The 18,043-nt window shown below is 37.5% G+C and overlaps 2 protein-coding genes across 3 annotated transcripts; one reads left to right on the top strand and one right to left on the bottom strand.

The window, feature by feature from the left end:
* The first annotated feature begins 10,236 nt into the window (after positions 1 to 10,236).
* LOC132282987 (putative pentatricopeptide repeat-containing protein At3g01580) lies at positions 10,237 to 13,211 on the top strand. Its single transcript, XM_059784845.1, has one exon. It carries the CDS (start codon positions 10,494 to 10,496, stop codon positions 12,807 to 12,809), a length of 2,316 nt encoding a protein of 771 aa, XP_059640828.1. The 5' UTR covers positions 10,237 to 10,493; the 3' UTR covers positions 12,810 to 13,211.
* A 91-nt stretch (positions 13,212 to 13,302) lies between these two features.
* LOC132282988 (transcription factor PHYTOCHROME INTERACTING FACTOR-LIKE 15-like) lies at positions 13,303 to 16,387 on the bottom strand. 2 transcript variants are annotated; one of them, XM_059784848.1, is made up of 6 exons: positions 16,174 to 16,387; positions 15,085 to 16,045; positions 14,866 to 14,976; positions 14,676 to 14,741; positions 14,479 to 14,544; positions 13,303 to 14,361 (listed from the first exon to the last, which is right to left on the bottom strand). In XM_059784848.1, exons 2-6 carry the CDS (start codon positions 16,021 to 16,023, stop codon positions 14,086 to 14,088), a joined length of 1,458 nt encoding a protein of 485 aa, XP_059640831.1. In that variant the 5' UTR covers positions 16,024 to 16,045; positions 16,174 to 16,387; the 3' UTR covers positions 13,303 to 14,085. The 2 variants fall into 2 exon arrangements, with proteins under 2 accessions (XP_059640831.1, XP_059640830.1); XM_059784847.1 differs by having other exon boundaries at positions 15,085 to 16,050.
* Between the last annotated feature and the right edge of the window lie 1,656 nt (positions 16,388 to 18,043).

The following is an 18,043-nucleotide window of genomic DNA, read 5'->3' on the forward strand; positions in this document are numbered from 1 at the left end:
CTTGTATTGCAACTAGAATTAGGGTTGTATATTACAAACACCTATAAATACATGTACGAGTTCTACCTAGGGTTTTAAAAACAAAACCCATACACGTAGAGAACATACAGAGAGCAACAGTTGTGGTTTTGGGAGAAACAGAGAGGAGAACTTGAGAGAGTTACAGAGAGGAAGGAAGCTAGGGTTGTGGGTTTCAACTGAGACTAAACCTAGAGTGACAAAGGTGGAACAACAGTCGGAAACCTCGTCAAAAAATTCAGGAGACGGTAGTTTAGAGTTTCAAATCTGAAACTCGAAGGCAAGTCACTAGTTTATTCTTTCCCTTTAATTCGTGTTCTGTGCATGCCTAGCGGACTCCAGGAATTAATTTAGCACTAAAATAGATTAAGTTGAAGTAATATTAATCTTGGAAGCATGTTGAATCGACTGTTAAATCATTGCATAATTCTGTTGTGTGTAAAACGTTACTCTGTTTAAAAATAAACTGGTTGCGTGAGTTTTAATTTTGCTTAACCTTATGTATTTGGGATTGAATGCATGATTTTAATGGATTATAGGACTGCAATTGAACTCCTAAATATGCTATAAAAACTGTACAGAGTTTCTGCACTTCGTCGGAGGCGAAGAAGATGCACAGAGTAGGGGATACGGCTCTCAATGGAGGAGAGACGGCTCCACAAGGGGGTGGAGCCGGCTCCACAAGGGTAGAGCCGGCTCCACCAAGGGGAGAGGCGGCTCCACTTTTGGTGGAGGCGGCTTCTCTTTTATTTTTATTTTATTTTTCACGTTTCTGACTTCCGGTTGGCCTGTAGGAGGGTTTCTGAGTTGTTCTAGGGGCTGTGGATGGTTTATAAAACTGTTCCAGAGATATTAAAAGAATTGGGAAGCATGTTAGTATTAATGTTGAAGCATGGGATAACCTACAATAATACACTATATGTGGGAGGTTGAATTATACCTTGACATTGCTTACTGTTTCTATAAAGCACTTTGGTTTCTAGCATAATTTTAAACTGTTGTTCATGTTTTAACTGTTGTATAAGCATATATTATATGTTCTGGAAAAAAAATAGGTATGCTTAAATGGAAATTAATTGATGTTTAACTATACTATTTATTGCATCAAGTTATGGTACTATTTTAGAGGAGTTAGATGCTGTATTTTACTCTAACATTTTAAAGGATTAGAATGTGACTTCTAGATCATATACTGGATATATAATTTGATCATACACTTATTAGATTTGTATGTGTTTTTATTCTGGAGTATAATTGATATGCATTTATCACTGTTTGGTCAACCGTGTAAACTGGAGGATTGTATGTACCGGTATGGGACGGTGACATACTAGCTATGGACTGGATCAAACCCTAAGTCTTACCTAATTTGGATTAAGGTACGGATTAACCATATTGGTTAAGTCCATTACCTACTTGTGTTAGGTCAACAAAATAGTTGGATGACTTAATATGGTTTCAGGATGGATGACTATACATATACTAGACCACTACACAGATGGATGGTATTTTGTATTAGAAGGAGTACGGACTTTATATATTTATTATATGGTACCATGGTATGAGCTTGAGTCTCAGGACCATGGTTAGGGCGCGTATATCGCCTAGGATGGATGATTGGACATAGGTGTTGTTCCCTGGTAGGTCTAGGTACACATGACCACATTATTGTGCGATTTGCATGGTATCTCTACTCAGGCTGAGACAGACTTACTGGACTAGTGAGCGTCCTATAGTGTGTATTATATATATACATATGGACTACTCTAGATATTGTTGAGTCTTCCTAGGATGTATCTGCGTATCGGATTACTATTTGGATCGTAGTAGAATAGGACTTGCATGTGGGCCTGACCCACTATTTTATTTTTTTCAGGTGTTCGTCAGTTCCAGGGTTAGAGCTTTGACGTGCAAAACAGATACAGACATTCATTCCTCCGACTACGTAGGAATTTTTTCTATGTTTACCTTTAATTTTCTATTTCAGATATTTAGTTTCATTTGGGATTTTTAATAATAAGGGGTCCACTAGATGGATTCCTGAGTTGTAACTTATGGAGGTTTGGAGTTTGGATTTAACAGATTTCATTAATTATTTTGAGGATTTCAATTAGTATTCTTCCAGCTTTTTGTTATTATTTATTTCATCTTGTATTTTGTGTTCTGTTACATATTAATTGTTTGATATCCCTCGGGTTTAGGCCTGGGCCTGATCAACCCGTGTCTCAGATCCGAGAGGTATCACAGCAGCGGTGCAGACGGGTGGTTCGGCTGGGATGATCTGGAATGTTGTAATCCGAAAGAATCCCCAAAACCTTAGTCACAATCGCCAAACTATTGCTTAAAAATTCGACCGAATGTTCGATCAAACTGTTTAATTTGTTGTACAGAGTGGTGGCAGTTGTGGGGTTCAATTCTTGTAGAGTGTCCAAGCAAGTGCCGTGACATGTAAGTGCCGAGGTCAACCATGTCCTCGCAACCTTAATTCTGGATGGCGACAGCAATTTCTCACCATCGTTCACTGCCATTAATGATATCGAATCGTTGATGCTATCTAAAGCGTCTTCAAACACGCTCTGACAAATAATCAACATTTTCTTGGCTCGTTCGTCACTGATCTTGGAGATCAATGTATCAAGCAACGACGACACCTTTACGAGCTCGTTAAGAGCCACGTGCAGAGACAGCTTGAAGATCTCTTTTGGGTCGGTGGTGGCCTCATCTGCTACCAATGTTCTTGAAGCAAGAATCTGGGTACTGGGTCACGTTACACATCGCCTTGACAGACGCGGAAGGTGTCACCAGAGAAGCAGAGACTCCATCGAAATCGAAGTTGGACTTCTTAACACCAACGACGATGCCGGCGATGACAGCCACTAGAAAGACCACGGCGACTGCGAGGTAGATGACACGATTAGGGGTCTTTTGCCAGAATATTTGGTCGTCGTTAACCTTGTCGTAGGCTTTGATGGACTTGATTGAGTCTCTACTGGTGAGAGAGAAGAATGTGGTTTATGCAGAGATAGAGAGAAGGAAGATGGCTGTGAATTCTAGGTGGTGCATCGGAGGCCTTGACCGGTGAAAAGGATGGCGATGAGCAGCAGCTGTGGATGGGCTTGATGGCACCCGACTCAAATGGATTATGTTCCACCTTTTAGAGCTTAAATCAGAGATTGATTAATGATATTTGTAAAAACAATGATGCTGTAATCACTTTTTTTGTCCAGAAATCTACTAAAAAATAGGGCTAAAAATGTTGACAAAAACTTTGAGTTATCTATTGTGGCATCAAACTCATCACAGTTGAATGATCCAATAGTTAATGAAGTGAATAAAGGAATTGAGAGTGAATCTGAGACTGACTACAATTTTGTTGTACCTAAAAAAGCCTCCGTTGGCCGGATCTATATCCTTCTGTAGATCCTTCGGCTGTGTGAGGAACACAGCGTGTACGCCTGCACTTGTTGTGCACACAAAGATCTGATCGTGTGTGGAACACGGGCTTAGGACGTCTGAAAAGGATTTGATTCAAATCCATACTCTCCTTCGACTTTGTCACGTTGCTGACTTGGAAATTTTAATTTTAAGTCACGTTGTTAGACTTGGAGATTTTAATTTGAAGTGTTGTAACTTTGGTGGGGATATATTTTTACACAATTCCCACAGATGACGCCAAAGTGTAAGTGCAAAAATTCGTTTAATTTTGACAAGTCAATGAATTCTCTACAATTACTACACCCAAAATAATAATAGAGAAAGAACAACGAACTAGAGATATTATATAGAGATGAGAGGGTATTTTGATGATATGACCGAACCTAAGATTACCTAAATTGCTTACGTATCCCGCATGAAGCGTGGGAATCAGGTCGGAACGTAGTTCTGGCGATGAGAATTGGATCTCTCTTTTTGGGGCGTTGCCCTTTTTCTGTGTCCCCCCCATTGAGGGTCCTGAGCCCTTTTTATATAGGAGAAAACTTTAACGGATTCCTTTTAGGATTAGCATTGCTTGTTCCTTAAGAATCTAAATTACATCGTACTTTCCTTATAACAATGATTTACATTATTTGGTTTCCATAAATTATAATTCTTCTTCTAATAGAACTGTTACTAAAATGGGTTTAGTAATATATTCGTACCTGGGTTCGGGGTCTCATCATCTCGGGCCTTCTTAATGAGTTCAGCCCATTTTGATTAGTGGACCTGGCCCAAGCTTCTTGTAGAAGCCCAATATGAAAGTTGACTAGTCTTAGTATTTGTGGTAGTCTCCTTATGTGCTGATGTGTCTTGTCTTAATTGGAAGGGGAGATTTTTGCCCCCACATTCCCCCTCATTAGTTCAACCCTGAAGATCCTTTAGTTGACACATTCCAATGTTGTGCACCAGTTTCTTAAATGTTGTAGTTGGAAGCATTTTAGTGAATAGATCTACTAGATTTTCACATGAACGTATCTTCTGAATATCAATATCACCTTTTTTTGGCGTTCATGTGCATAAAAGAATTTTGGTGAGATGTGTTTGGTCCTGTAACTTTTAATATACCCTTATTTCATCTGTGCAATGCATGCCGCATTATCTTCATATAATACTGTTGGGCTATCTTTTATTGACAAGAGACCACATGTTGTTCGAATATGTTGGATCATTAATCTTAACCAAATGCATTCCCTGCTTGCCTTATGAATTGCGAGTATCTCAGTATGATTTGAAGAAATTGCAATCATTATTTGTTTCATAGATCGCCATGATAGAGCAGTGCCGCCACAGGTAAACACATATCCTGTTTGTGAATCAACTTTATGTGGGTCAGAGAGATAACTGGCATCTGCATATCCAATTAATTGAGAATTTGACGCTTTTGAATAAAACAATCCCATATCAATTGTGCCACGAAGATATCGCAATATGTGTTTGATTCCATTCCAATGTCTGTGGGTTGGTGCAAAACTGTACCTTGCTAATAAATTGACTGAAAAATTATGTCAGGTTTTGTGCAATTTGTAATATACTAAAGAACACCAATCGTATTGAGATATGGCACTTCAGGACCAAGGAGTTCTTCATCATCCTCTCGAGGACGAAAATGGATATCAAGTGATCAGATAACCATTGGAGAGCTCAATGGATGGGCTTTATCCATATAAAAACGTTTCAGAACCTTTTCTGTATATGTTGATTGATGGATGAGAATACCGTTTGAAAAATGTTCAACCTGCAGCCCAAGGCATAATTTTGTGTTTCCAAGATCTTTCATTTTTAATTCTTTCTTTAAATAAGTGGCCGTCTTTTCGATCTTGTCCAATGTTCCCACAAGATTCAGGTCATCAACATATACTGCAATAATAATAAAACCAAATTTTGATTTGTTAATGAAAATGCATGGACAAAGATGATTGTTCACATACCCTTCTTTGAGTAAGTAATCGCTAAGGCGATTGTACCACATTCGTCCAGATTGCTTCAATCCATATAAGGATCGTTGTAATTTTATCGAGTACATACTACGTGATTTTGTTTCAGGCATTTTAAATCCTTTTGGGTTTTTTATATAAATATCACTATCTAATGATCCATATAAATATGTTGTAACCACGTCCATTAGATGCATATACAATCTTTCTGTGACTGCCAAATATATTATGAATCTAAATGTAGGTGCATCGATCACAGGGGAGTATGTTTCCTCATAATCCATACTAGGTCTGTATGAAAAACCTTGAGCTACCAGTCGGACTTTGTATCTCAGGATTTTATTACGCTTTTGTACAAATACCCATTTGTACCCAACAACATTAACACCCTCAGGTGTCTAGACTACAGGTCCAAATACTTCACGTTTAGCTAATGAATTTAACTCTGCTTGCATCGCTTCTTTCTATTTTGGCCAATCATTTCTTCGTCGACATTCTTCGACATTTTGAGGTTCCTAATCTTCATTATCAATATCAAGAGCAATGACATGATAATATGTTGTCGACAACAATTTCATTTCTATTCCATCTCGTTCCATATTTTTCTTTCTTATCATTTTCAGGTACCTGTGCCTCATCAAGAGCCATATCATTATTGGTTGCCTTTACCTCATCAATATTTATTATTTCATCATTTTTAGGTACCTGGGCCTCATCAAGAGTCTCTGCCGTATTAAAGGCTATTATCTCAGATTGATCAATAATATATGTTGCTCCTTTTGTTGGCTCTTTAGGAGTGCCAATTTTTCTTTGTGATTTCCTTTTACGAAGAGCAGTGTCTTTTGCACCGATTGGTTTGTCACGCTTCAGGTGTGTTTTAGATTCATTTGCTGTATTACTGACGGAAGGTCCCTAAGGGATAGTAATTTGTGCTGGAATATTTGCAGTTGGTATATGTGATTTTATTATTTTCTTTGTATCAGTAAATGCATCAGGTAATTGATTTGCAACATTTTGCAAGTGAATGATCCTTTGAACTTCTTGTTCACATTGTTTTGTATGAGGATCAAAATGAGACAATTATAGGGTATTCCAAGTAAGATCACGTTCCTGCTGTACCTTTTCTCCCCCTAATGGTGGGAAAACAGCCTCATCATAATGACAGTCAACAAATCGTGCTTTAAAAACATCATATGTCAGAAGTTCAAGATATCTAATAATAGATGGAGAATCAAAATCAACATAAATTCCAAGTCTGTGTTGATGACCCATTTTAGTGCGTTGGGGTGATGCAATTGGAACATATACAGCACAACCAAAAACTCGTATGTGAGAGATATTGGGTGCTTGACCAAAAACAAGTTGCAATAGTGAGTACTTATGAAAAACAGTTGGTCGTATATGAACTAATGATGCAGCATCTAATATGGCATATCCCCAGGCAGAAATAGGTAATTTTGTTTGCATAAACAAAGGACGACCAATTAACTAATTGAAGTCTTTTAATAAAAGATTCAGCCATACCATTTTGGGTATGAGTGTATGCAACATGATGTTCAACATTAATTCCAACTAACATGCAATAGTCATCAAAAGCTTGAGAAGAAAATTCAGCGGTATTATCAAGACGGATTGTCTTAATTAGGTAATCAGGAAAATGTGCCCGTAATTTGATGATTTAAGCAAGCAGTCTAGCAAATGCAACATTGCGAGTAAAAAGTAGACAAACATGTGACCATCGTGTTGAGGTATCAATTAAGACCATAAAATAGCGAAATGGTCCACAGGGTGGATGAATTGGCCCACATATATCCACGTGAATTCGTTGTAAAAATGGGGGAGATTCAACAATGACTTTTTAAGGGGATGGTCTGATAATCGACTTACCTTGTAAGCAGGCGGTGCATAGATGATTATTTGGTAAGATGATTTTTTGATCCTTTAGTGGGTGTCCATGTGAATTTTCAATAATTCGACGCATCATTGTACTCCCCGGGTGACCAAGTCAATCATGCCAAAGCATAAAAAGTTCTGAGTCATAAGATTTTTTATGTATCACAGCATTTGACTTAATTGTCCTAATGGTTGTATAGTATAACCCAGAAGAGAAAGTATGGAGTTTTTCTAATATCAGCTTCTTGCATGAGGTAATGGAAGTAATTAATGTAGAGATATTCCACATTTAATTTATTTGCGGTCTCAATATGATACCCATTACGACGCAAGTCTTTAAAACTCAACAAATTTCTTCGAGATCTTGTAGAATATAAGGCATCATTGATTTGTAATCTTGTTCCATGTGGTAAAATGATGTTGGCTCGTCTGGAGCCTTCAATCAAGTCGGTGGGACCTGATATTATATTGACACTTGCGTCTGTCAAAGTTAGGTGAGAAAAATATTTTTAATCTCGGAGGATTGTGTGTCATTCCATTATCTGCAAGACATATATCTTCACTATTTATTTTGGAACTAGTCAGATCCATTTCTATTTATGTAAATTTCTTTATTAGAAAAGAAACATTTATAACAAAAGAAACTTTAATACAAATTAGAAAATAAAAACTTTAATACAAGGAAAATAAAAACTTGTTGAAAATAACATAGTAGACAGAACATAAAATGAAAATAGGATTAATTGGTGTGGACATTTCCATCACCAATCAGGAAGTCTATCTTTCCATCACGGTCCTCAAAAAAATCTGATACATCTAGATTTGTGATGCCAACTGGCTCATCATGATCAATGAAATTCATTTCTTTTTGTTTCCTCTTTTATTTCATCGAGGCTCGGTAAAGTTCAGCAAGATGCTTAGGTGTACGACAAATACTTTGCCAATACCCTATCATTCCACACCGATAACAAGTATTATCATGTGCCTTGGGAGGTTGAGCCATATCCTTCCCTTTTACTTGTTTCATTTCATTATAATCATTCCTTTGGGGATATGGTGTGGATCTCTGATTGCGAAAATTTGAGAATTGATATAATTTACGATAATAAGAGTGATTTCTACCACGACTATATTCATTATTGTGGTATTTATTTTTACCACGACCATATTCATTATTATAGCCATTTCTACCACCACGTCCACGTCCACGACCACGGGATGAGGCAACATATGTTTTAGGGATCAGTGTCGATCCAGTTGGACAAGAGTAGTAGTTTCTTAACAAAAGCTCGTTATTTTGCTCTGCCATAAATAAACATGATATCAGCTCTGAATATTTTTCAAATCTACGTTTTTGATACTGTTGTTGTAATAATACATTCGAGGCGTGAAATGTGGTGAATGTTTTTTCGAACAAAAGTTCATCAGTGATGGTATCACCACACAATTTCAGTATAGAGCTGATTTTAAATAGGGCAGAGTTGTATTCAGCTACAGTTTTAAAATATTGCAACCGCAGTTGCTGCCAATCAGCCCGAGCCTTTGGGAGAATAACTGTTTATTAATGGTCATATCTTTCTTTTAAATCTTTCCACAAACATAGTGGATCTCTTTTAGTGAGGTATTCAGTTTTTAGCTCCTCACTAATATGACGCTGAAGGAAAATTATGGCATTCGTTTTATATTGTAATGACGCATCATTCTCTTCTTTAATTGTATTTCCGAGGCTTATGGCATCTAAATGGATTTGAGCATCCAGAATCCAAGATAAATAATTTTTGCTAGAAATATCCAAGGCCACGAATTTCAGCTTTGTCAAGTTTGACATTTTCAAAATAACTAGATGTGATAACAATATAAAAATACAATTTAGCATGATATATAAATAATAAAATGGCATTAAGTGAAACAATAACATAATATGAATTATTTTAACAACAAATGCGGTAAAACTAGTCATAAATCATTAAATAATAAAGGTGGTAAAACCGACCATAATTAGTAGATAATAGAGGCGATATAATCAACCATCATTAAATAATAAAGGCGATAGAACCGACCATAGTTAGTAGATCATTAAATAATAAAGGCGGTAGAACCGATCATAGTGTTAACACATATATCATTTAAGTAAACAAATTTATTTCATGAATCAATAATCAATAATTAAAATTTTCTTACCATTTGGAGTAAAAAATACAGTGTTCTTTGAAAGAGCAAACAAACTCAACAATCTATCAAAACTAATATCACAAAATAGATATATAGTTGAGATAGAAAGAAGGAGAGAAAACTTCTTCTTCAAATCTCAGATGGTTAGAGTTCGTGTTAATAACGTGTAATAAATATATGTGTGTGTGTGTGTGTGTGTGTGTGTATATATAGAGAGAGAGAGTAATATTAAATGAGAGAAATGAAAAGGAAAACTTTCAAAAAGAGAGAATGAGAAAGATAGAAATGAAAAGCTTTCATTCAAGTACATACAAAGTAGTGATACATATGGCATTTTATAGGCTGAAGATAAAGCTTCCTAAACAAACCATAATAAAGCTTTCATTGTAAGCTAAAAAAGATTGATCTTCCTTCCCACGCCAAAAATGTCATTATGGATGACTTAAACTATTATGGACCCCACAAATATATATATATATATACACGCGCGGGGTATTTTTTTTTTTTTGTTGACAATATTTAGGCACCCCTACATTTGATTCATGGAGAAAGTTGGAAAAGTTGTACTTCAATTGATAATACAAAACAAAGTCTCACCAATTTAAGTGCATTAGAAAATAAAGACAGAAATATAATTGAGAAATGTTAATCAGACCATCGACCATGGCGATATCTTTCAATTTATTGTATCTAAGCCAGCTTTGTCACTAATACGAGGGGAATAAACTGATGGAATTTAAGAATTAATATTTTATTTTATGCCCGGGTAGAAATCACTTATAGGTAGAGTGGATCCCGTCTCATGTGGAGTGATCTTTGCCCCCACCGTCAAGTGTGCAAGAGGGAATCCGAATTCAGAATTCAACCTTAAGAGAGATCTGTTAAGATTGGCAGGCTTATGAAGGGCTTCCTAGTTAAACTGTTTGCCTTTTAATCTAACCAAATAGGATTAAAAATGGCCTTTGGGGTTTAAATAATGTAAACTTCAGACATCAGAACATGCTATCCAAGGCTACACTCTCCATACAACCCATAGTAGCCAAACAGCCACTGATAATCCCGCCATTGTTGCTCTTCAACAGAACCACTTCATCAACAACCACTCTCCTCTCAATCCCACCTCACACATCCACAGATCAAACCAACCAAACAATCCATTTCACCAATACTGACACCCAACATTGCCATCTCTCTTACAGCAACCTCTTCTCTCTCCTAAAGTGCCCACCCAATCTCTCCGAAGCCAGAAGGTTACACTCTCTCCTCCTTGTTGGTGGTTTCTTCACCACCAACAGGGTCTTGGGTTCACAGCTCGTCAACGTCTATGTCGAATTGGGCAGTTTTGAAGAAGCTTTGCTTGTCTTCCATAAACTTCCCCAGAAGAACAACATTGCTTGGAATGCGATTCTCAGGGGTTTTGTGCAGGTTGCTCAGTTTTCTGAAGCAATCGAGTTCTATCACTTGATGCTCACACAAGGCATAGTCCCTGATAATTTTACCTACCCATTAATTCTAAAGGCTTGTTCTGGGATATGTGCACTTGAAGAAGGGAAAAGGGTTCTAGAATTGATCCGATTCAATGAAACTTCTCGCGGTATAAAACCAAATATCTATGTTGAATGTGCCATGGTAGATATGTTTGCCAAATGTGGCAGCTTGGTTGAAGCGCGGATGGTGTTTGAAGAAATGCCCAGGAAAGATTTAGCTTCCTGGACCGCGATGATATGCGGAACTGTGCAGAATGGGGATTGGATTGGAGCTTTTTGTTTCTTCAGAAGGATGAAATTGGAAGGAATACGGCCTGATTCGCTGATTGTTTCTGGTCTTCTTCCGGCATGTGGTAGATTGGAGGCTAGGAAAGTGGGAATGGGATTGCAAGGCTGTGCTGTTAGGAGTGGCTTTGATAGCGATTTGTTTGTTTCGAATGCTTTAATGGATATGTACTGTAAATGTGGGAAAACCCGTGAAGCTTACTGTGTGTTTTGCAGCATGCAGTATAAGGATGCAGTCTCTTGGAGTACCTTGATTGCTGGTTACTCGCAAAATAGCCAATACCGGGAGAGTGTAGAGTTGTATCTGGAAATGAAGAGCAATGGTGTAAAAACTAATGCAGTCTCCGCGGCAAGTGTTCTTCCTGGATTTGCCAAGCTCAGAATGTTGAAACAAGGAAAGGAGATGCACAACTATATCCTAAAACAAGGGTTTGAATCTGATATTGTTGTAGCAAGTGCATTAGTTGATATGTATGTCAACTGTCATTCCACAAGAGAAGCACAACACATTTTTGAAATCATGTCTGACAGGGACATCACAATATGGAATTCAATGATTGCAGGGCATGCTTTCAGTGAGAATTTTGATTTATCTTTTAGGATCTTTAGAAGAATCTGGGAATCTAAACTTGAACCGAACTCTATAACATTGGTGAGCATCCTTCCAATTTGTACTGAGGTGGGGAGTCTCAAACATGGAAAGGAGATTCATGGTTATGCAACTAGAAGCGGTTTGGGAATGGTTGTTTCTGTTGGAAATTCTCTAATAGATATGTACTGTAAAAATGGTTGCCTAGAGCTTGGAGTGAAGGTATTTAATATGATGACAGTAAAGAATGTTGTGACATATAATACAATTATATCTGCTCATGGGATCCACGGACAGGGAGAGCGGGCTTTATCATTCTTTGATCAAATGAAGGCCGCAAAAGTTAGGCCTAACAGAGTTACCTTTATAGGACTACTGTCTGCTTGTAGTCATGCTGGTCTAATTGATAGAGGTTGGTTTTTCTACAATTCCATGATAGATGATTATGATATGATGCCAGATATGGAACACTATTCATGCATGGTGGACCTTCTTGGTAGAGCAGGCCATCTTGGGGATGCATGCAATTTTATCAGAGGGATGCCGGTTGAGCCGGACATTAATGTTTTGGGAAGCTTACTCGGTGCTTGCAGAGTTCATAACAAGGTGGAGCTTGCTGACTTTGTTGGAAGGCAAATTTTCAAGAAGAATTCAAAAGATTCAGGCTATCATGTTCTTTTAGCGAATATATATGCATCCACTGACAGATGGGAAGATGTCTCGAAGCTTAGAACTATGATAAAAGAGAAGGGTTTGATAAAGAAACCTGGAAAAAGCTGGATTGATTTAGGAGGTTGTATTCATATCTTCCATGCCAGAGGCACAAAGCATCCAGAATTCAATAAGATCCAAGAGACACTAGGAAGTTTATTGTTGGAGATGACGAATGAAGGGTATAAGCTGGTCCCTAGTTTCTTGTCCAATGATCTTGTGGGTGACGGTGAGGAGCTATAGAATTAAGTGAACTAATAACTTTGACATTGATGGCAATAGATCATTCAGAAGGAATTTATTGAACTCCAGGGGACCATGGTTGTCCAAGAAGTATTTATCAATAGTTGATTTGCAGGATGCTTGGAGTAGAATTCACATGATCTTGTTGGAGCAACATCATGTACAAATCTACCTTTCAATATATATATATATATATATATAGTTTACAAAAAGTGTATAATATTTTAAATAGTCAAAAATTAATAAGTTGACATCCCCACCTTCCCTATTCCACTTCATCTTTCTTTTTTTCATTTGTTTTTCTTTTGGTGGTGCTGGGGGAACAATTTCTTAGGATTCTAAGTTGATGGTACTTTTGCAACATCTATTGATTCATCTGAGATCAAAATCTTGAACAAATTTAATAGAAGAAAATTTTCAAGCCTAGATGAAATTTTAATGGATTGAAGGATTTCATCCAAAAAAAAACAGAGCAGGAACCGGGACCCCACAATGATCGTTGAAGATTTTTTTATGACAACGCACAAACATCTGACAAGTTGAGATTATTTAAAATTTGGACCACATGTGTGGACCTTGTGGTCCATAATTCCCAAAATCTGCTTTATCCGTCACTGAAGCCTAGAAAAAGTTACATTCTTGGCTGTAAAATAATGCAGTAATTCACAGAAATGCTTACAAGCAAAAGGAAGCTGTCTTCATTTACATGGAACTCTCTCGTACGGTGTTTGCAGGTCTTCATGAAATTGGATACATATTTTCCAAAAGAGTTCCCATTTGGCAAGAAAATCTGCATCCAAAACTTCACTAACAATATTCTGCTGCCAGTAGTTGCATTACCCTTTTCATCGTGATGAAATTTAGTGCAGGGTTAATGGGAAACCTGAGTAAGCATGATCATCTTGATAAGTGATCACTAATCACGTCCTCTCTTGGATCGATAAATTAACTCTGTTGCAAATGGACTATGAGTTGGAGCAATTTGAGGCAAGGAGAGTTGATAAACCTTGTTTTTGTTGAGATTGATCAACACAAGCCAAATGGGACTGTCTGATGACTAAAGATAAAAGACTTTGAAGCTTTACTGCCTTTTGTTCAACGCGCGCGCCATCTTTTTCCTTATAGGGGAAGACAGGCATATATGTCTCAGTGATGAGCACACAAATCTGACTTAAAGTTCAGTTGTATGAGCATTTGACATCATTTCATGAATCCTTTAAACCTAACGGGTGAGCGGAATCCTTATGTTCAATTCCAGTAGGTTAACATGAGGTAGTTATTGTGTACAAGACCTTCCGGGCATGGTATTAAAGGGCTCACGCAACACTGGCATGGGTAGCACTTGACCAGGGAGTACTCCTAGCCTCTGAAACTGCATTCCTTGGAACCCAGGCAGAGCATTGGCTCCTGAAATAGATGAACCAAACCCCATTCCCAAACCCATCCCAATGCCCATGGGAGAGTATTGAGTCAAATGTGGTGCATGCATTTGTTGCATTCCTGGAGGTAACATCACTGGCGGCATGTAAAAGCGCCATCTCATTGACATAATCTGCATGAAGATACCAACACTAATATAACAACTCCATCCCTCAATACTGACTTGAACTCGATAACACTAGGCCACGGGACTTGGTGTAATCAAATGCTTAATTCAAACAAATTATACCTGTACTTGAAGTTGAAGGGTCTTCAGATACTCAATAGCCTCATCAAGTATAGAAACTTTGTCTACCTAAAAATTTTGAAAGGAGAAAGTGAGTAACATTATCAAGTATATATACAACGAACTGTCAAATTAATGTTTCTGATGATAGAAAATTGATGAAGTAAATTTGAAATAAGTATTAAACGCAAAAGGCCAACCTTACTGCAATTGGGTATAAGTTCTTGTAACGCATGCATCTTCTTGCTGATCTTATTTCTTCGCCTCTGTTTGCAAATATAGACCAAGAAATTAGATAAGTCGTCATACCCTATTTCCGTAACATTTTTTGTCAGGCTACTTTTATGTGGTAAAATGTGGGAGAGGGAGGGTTTGATTTGGTTTACTCACCCTTTCAGATAAATTATGCATTTCTGCACTTCGGTTTCTCTTAGTACCTGAACTACTTCCTCGAGCAGCCACAGGTTTCTTCTTCACACCATCAGGTTCTTCTTCAATATCCTGCACAAATGTCAAAACTTGTTAAGAAAACATGCAAGAAAGACTTTGTCTAAGAAACGAAGAAACATTGAATTTGTGGAGGTATATATATTTGATGCTTTCACTTACATCACTATAATATGCTGAGTCCTCAGTTTCTTCATCTTTCCTCTTTGCGGTACAAGTTTGATCATTTGAAACTCCGCGTGAGCATACAGAGGATGATGCAGCCAAAGGATCCATAGATCTTGCAGTAGTATTAGGATTTCCCTTCACCACACTTGCTGCAAAGCTCACAGATTTACTAGGAACTTGGTTATGGGATCTATTATCCCTAATTGCATCTTCTCGACATAGAGGTTGAGATTGCTGGTGATGAGAGAGTGGCTCCTTTGTGGTCTCAGGAACCAACGGCCTAAAACCCATCTCGGCTTGCATCTGTGCTTGTTGGTTTTTAAGACCTATAACATTTTCTGAGCCACTAGCAGAATTGATCACTGTTGGATATCCACCAAAAGGGTTGCTAAAATCTTTAGCAGACATCTTGCCACTACTACTACTGAACTTCACAGCTCCATCAGTGCTCTGAATGTTAGCTGCTTTCGCGAGACACGTTGGTCTTAAGAAATTGGAGAAGTTCATCAACCCTATTTTCTTGTAGTGTACTGAGTCCGGCTCCTGAATCTTTGAGTTAGGAAAACCACACCCAAAGACGTCTAGGTTTTGACTAGTTGAATTCTTCGACACCGTGTTGATGGTGGCAGCATTGCCATGGTGTTCCGAGGGAGCATTTGGATTGGCCTCACGCAATTCAGGTTGGCCATCGAAATTCTGACAATCATGCCCAAGATTCAGAAAAAAATCCATCTTATCATAGTAAGAGCTTGATTTGCTTTGATCAAGAGTCCCAGCTCTTGCAATCTTTGTGATATTGTTGCTGTCCTCTCCAATTTTCTTCTCAACCTTGGAACTAAATGAACACGAATCAGCAGCGGACGAGGCCCTCCATTGATTTCTGTTGGATGGGCCTCGAATTAGAATCTGACCATTTTCTAGTACCAATTCCATGAAATTATATATATGATCAGACCTGCACTACAAAATATATATGTATGCATATATAGATGGATCAAACATTCAAACATGTCAAAGAATGAAGAGGATATATATATACTCTCAAACTAGAAAACTTTGAAGGATGTTAAAGAAGAAACTTACGTGAAAACTGGCTTTGGCCAAACCGATCTGTAATCTGTGGTTGTGTTGATGCAAGTTTTCCTATTACCTCAGACCAAGGCTACACAGTGAAGTATCAAGGGGTAGAAGAATATAAAAAGGTTACCAAGTCAGGTTTTTAACAATTAGGCAAACTACTACGGAAGTTTCTTTATACCACCAAAGAGAGACCACATTCCTTTATAGAATGTCATATTGGAAGCCTTACACGGTAGGTAAAAAGTATGCAGTGTGTCGTGGCGGTGTTGAACACGGCTCCAACGTATGGATACAAGTGTCATAAAAATTGAGTATTTTATTTTATTTTTGTTAATCATGATTGAGACACAATTGAACCTCAAGAGCATGTTAGGACACTTTCAAAATACAACAAAGTGATTTTATAATTAATTAATTAATTATTATTTTTTTGGGACAATGTACGTGCTTTATTTTTAATTTTTTTTTTCATATCATTGTATCTAACAAGGCAGCTAATAACAAGCTCAATAACTATCTTATTTAAGAATAAGAAAATGGAAGGCTGGAATATATATCACCTCAATCCAGACTTGTGAGATAGACTTGACAAATACCCACCAAGAGAGAGAACAGGAGGGTAAGGTTTCTGTTTTTAGAATATATACTAAATGATCCGAAAGAAATACCATATATAAAAACACACATGTCCCGGAAATTTGAGTGATTTATAAGTTAAATAAAAAAGAATTTTAAAAGCAAGACTTATTGATCATTCACACACTGCATTCCAAAGAAAATCACATTGAGTGTGAGGTATAATGGAGCTCGAATTCCCTACGACTCAAATTTTAATAAAAACAATTTGACATGGAACAGGTTGTCAATGGCTATAGAATTGTTTCTACGGTCAGATAGCAGAAAGTTAATTATTATTTTTTTTTCTAGGTCAAAATGTCAAATACTATTAGGAGGACGTTTTTGAATGAAATTACGTCATTTAAGATTCCAAAATCATATTTTTGGCTAAGTTGTTTTTTTGTGAATTCAAAATTATTTTATTATTCTTTGTTTGACAATCTTTCATCAGATTTTTCAACATGATTAAGCGAAATTAGTGGATGAAGGTGGAAAATTATACTAAAATGATTACAACAATATTATGTATATATATGCGTACAGAAATATTCGGTGGTAACCAGTAACTGCGTGCGTGCATGAAGAAGGATGTAGTAATGCTTTGGTGCTGGAAAGGAGGGCCCAACCCGAACAAGTTGCAACCGCACAAGCCGTTAATAAAACCTGTATGTATAGGCAGTATTTGTACATAACAAAGTGGCAGGTGAAAACGAAGGACACGTTTTAGAGTCCTGTTTCATGAAAGATACTTTATGAAAATATATGTGTGTATTATGCGCGCGCGTGTATATATATATATATATATATATATATATATATAGAGAGAGAGAGAGAGAGAGAGAGAGGGGAGAGAAATTTGTACGAATTAATTGAAAATGGGGGACAATGTGATTAAGGATATGATAGAGGCGTGACATGACCATCACCGTCTTCTTTCCCATGTGACAAGGACAACTAAGACACCACTCTCTCCCGTTGGGGGCTCACTAATCAATCCAAAACGTAGTAATGCAAAGAGGACACGTTGACTGTGTGGGAACCTCAGCTAAGTTTAGTGTGGAATTTGGTAATTTCTCTTCTTCATCGTTAGTGACAAGTCCCTTTCCGCTAACTTGTTTTGATTGAGGGACGGACTAATTCAGTGGGACCACAAAATTGCTTCCCTCCCGTTGGAGTCCCTACACGGGAGCAGACGAAGAGGAGAGACAAGCGTGTGCTTCACGTGATCACGCTTACTTCACGTGCCCTTGTCTGC

This window comes from Cornus florida, unplaced genomic scaffold (assembly GCF_030987335.1).
Source record: "Cornus florida cultivar Cherokee Brave unplaced genomic scaffold, ASM3098733v1 CherokeeBrave_3.0.0_Hap2_Chr11, whole genome shotgun sequence".
NCBI classification, from domain to species: domain Eukaryota; kingdom Viridiplantae; phylum Streptophyta; class Magnoliopsida; order Cornales; family Cornaceae; genus Cornus; species Cornus florida.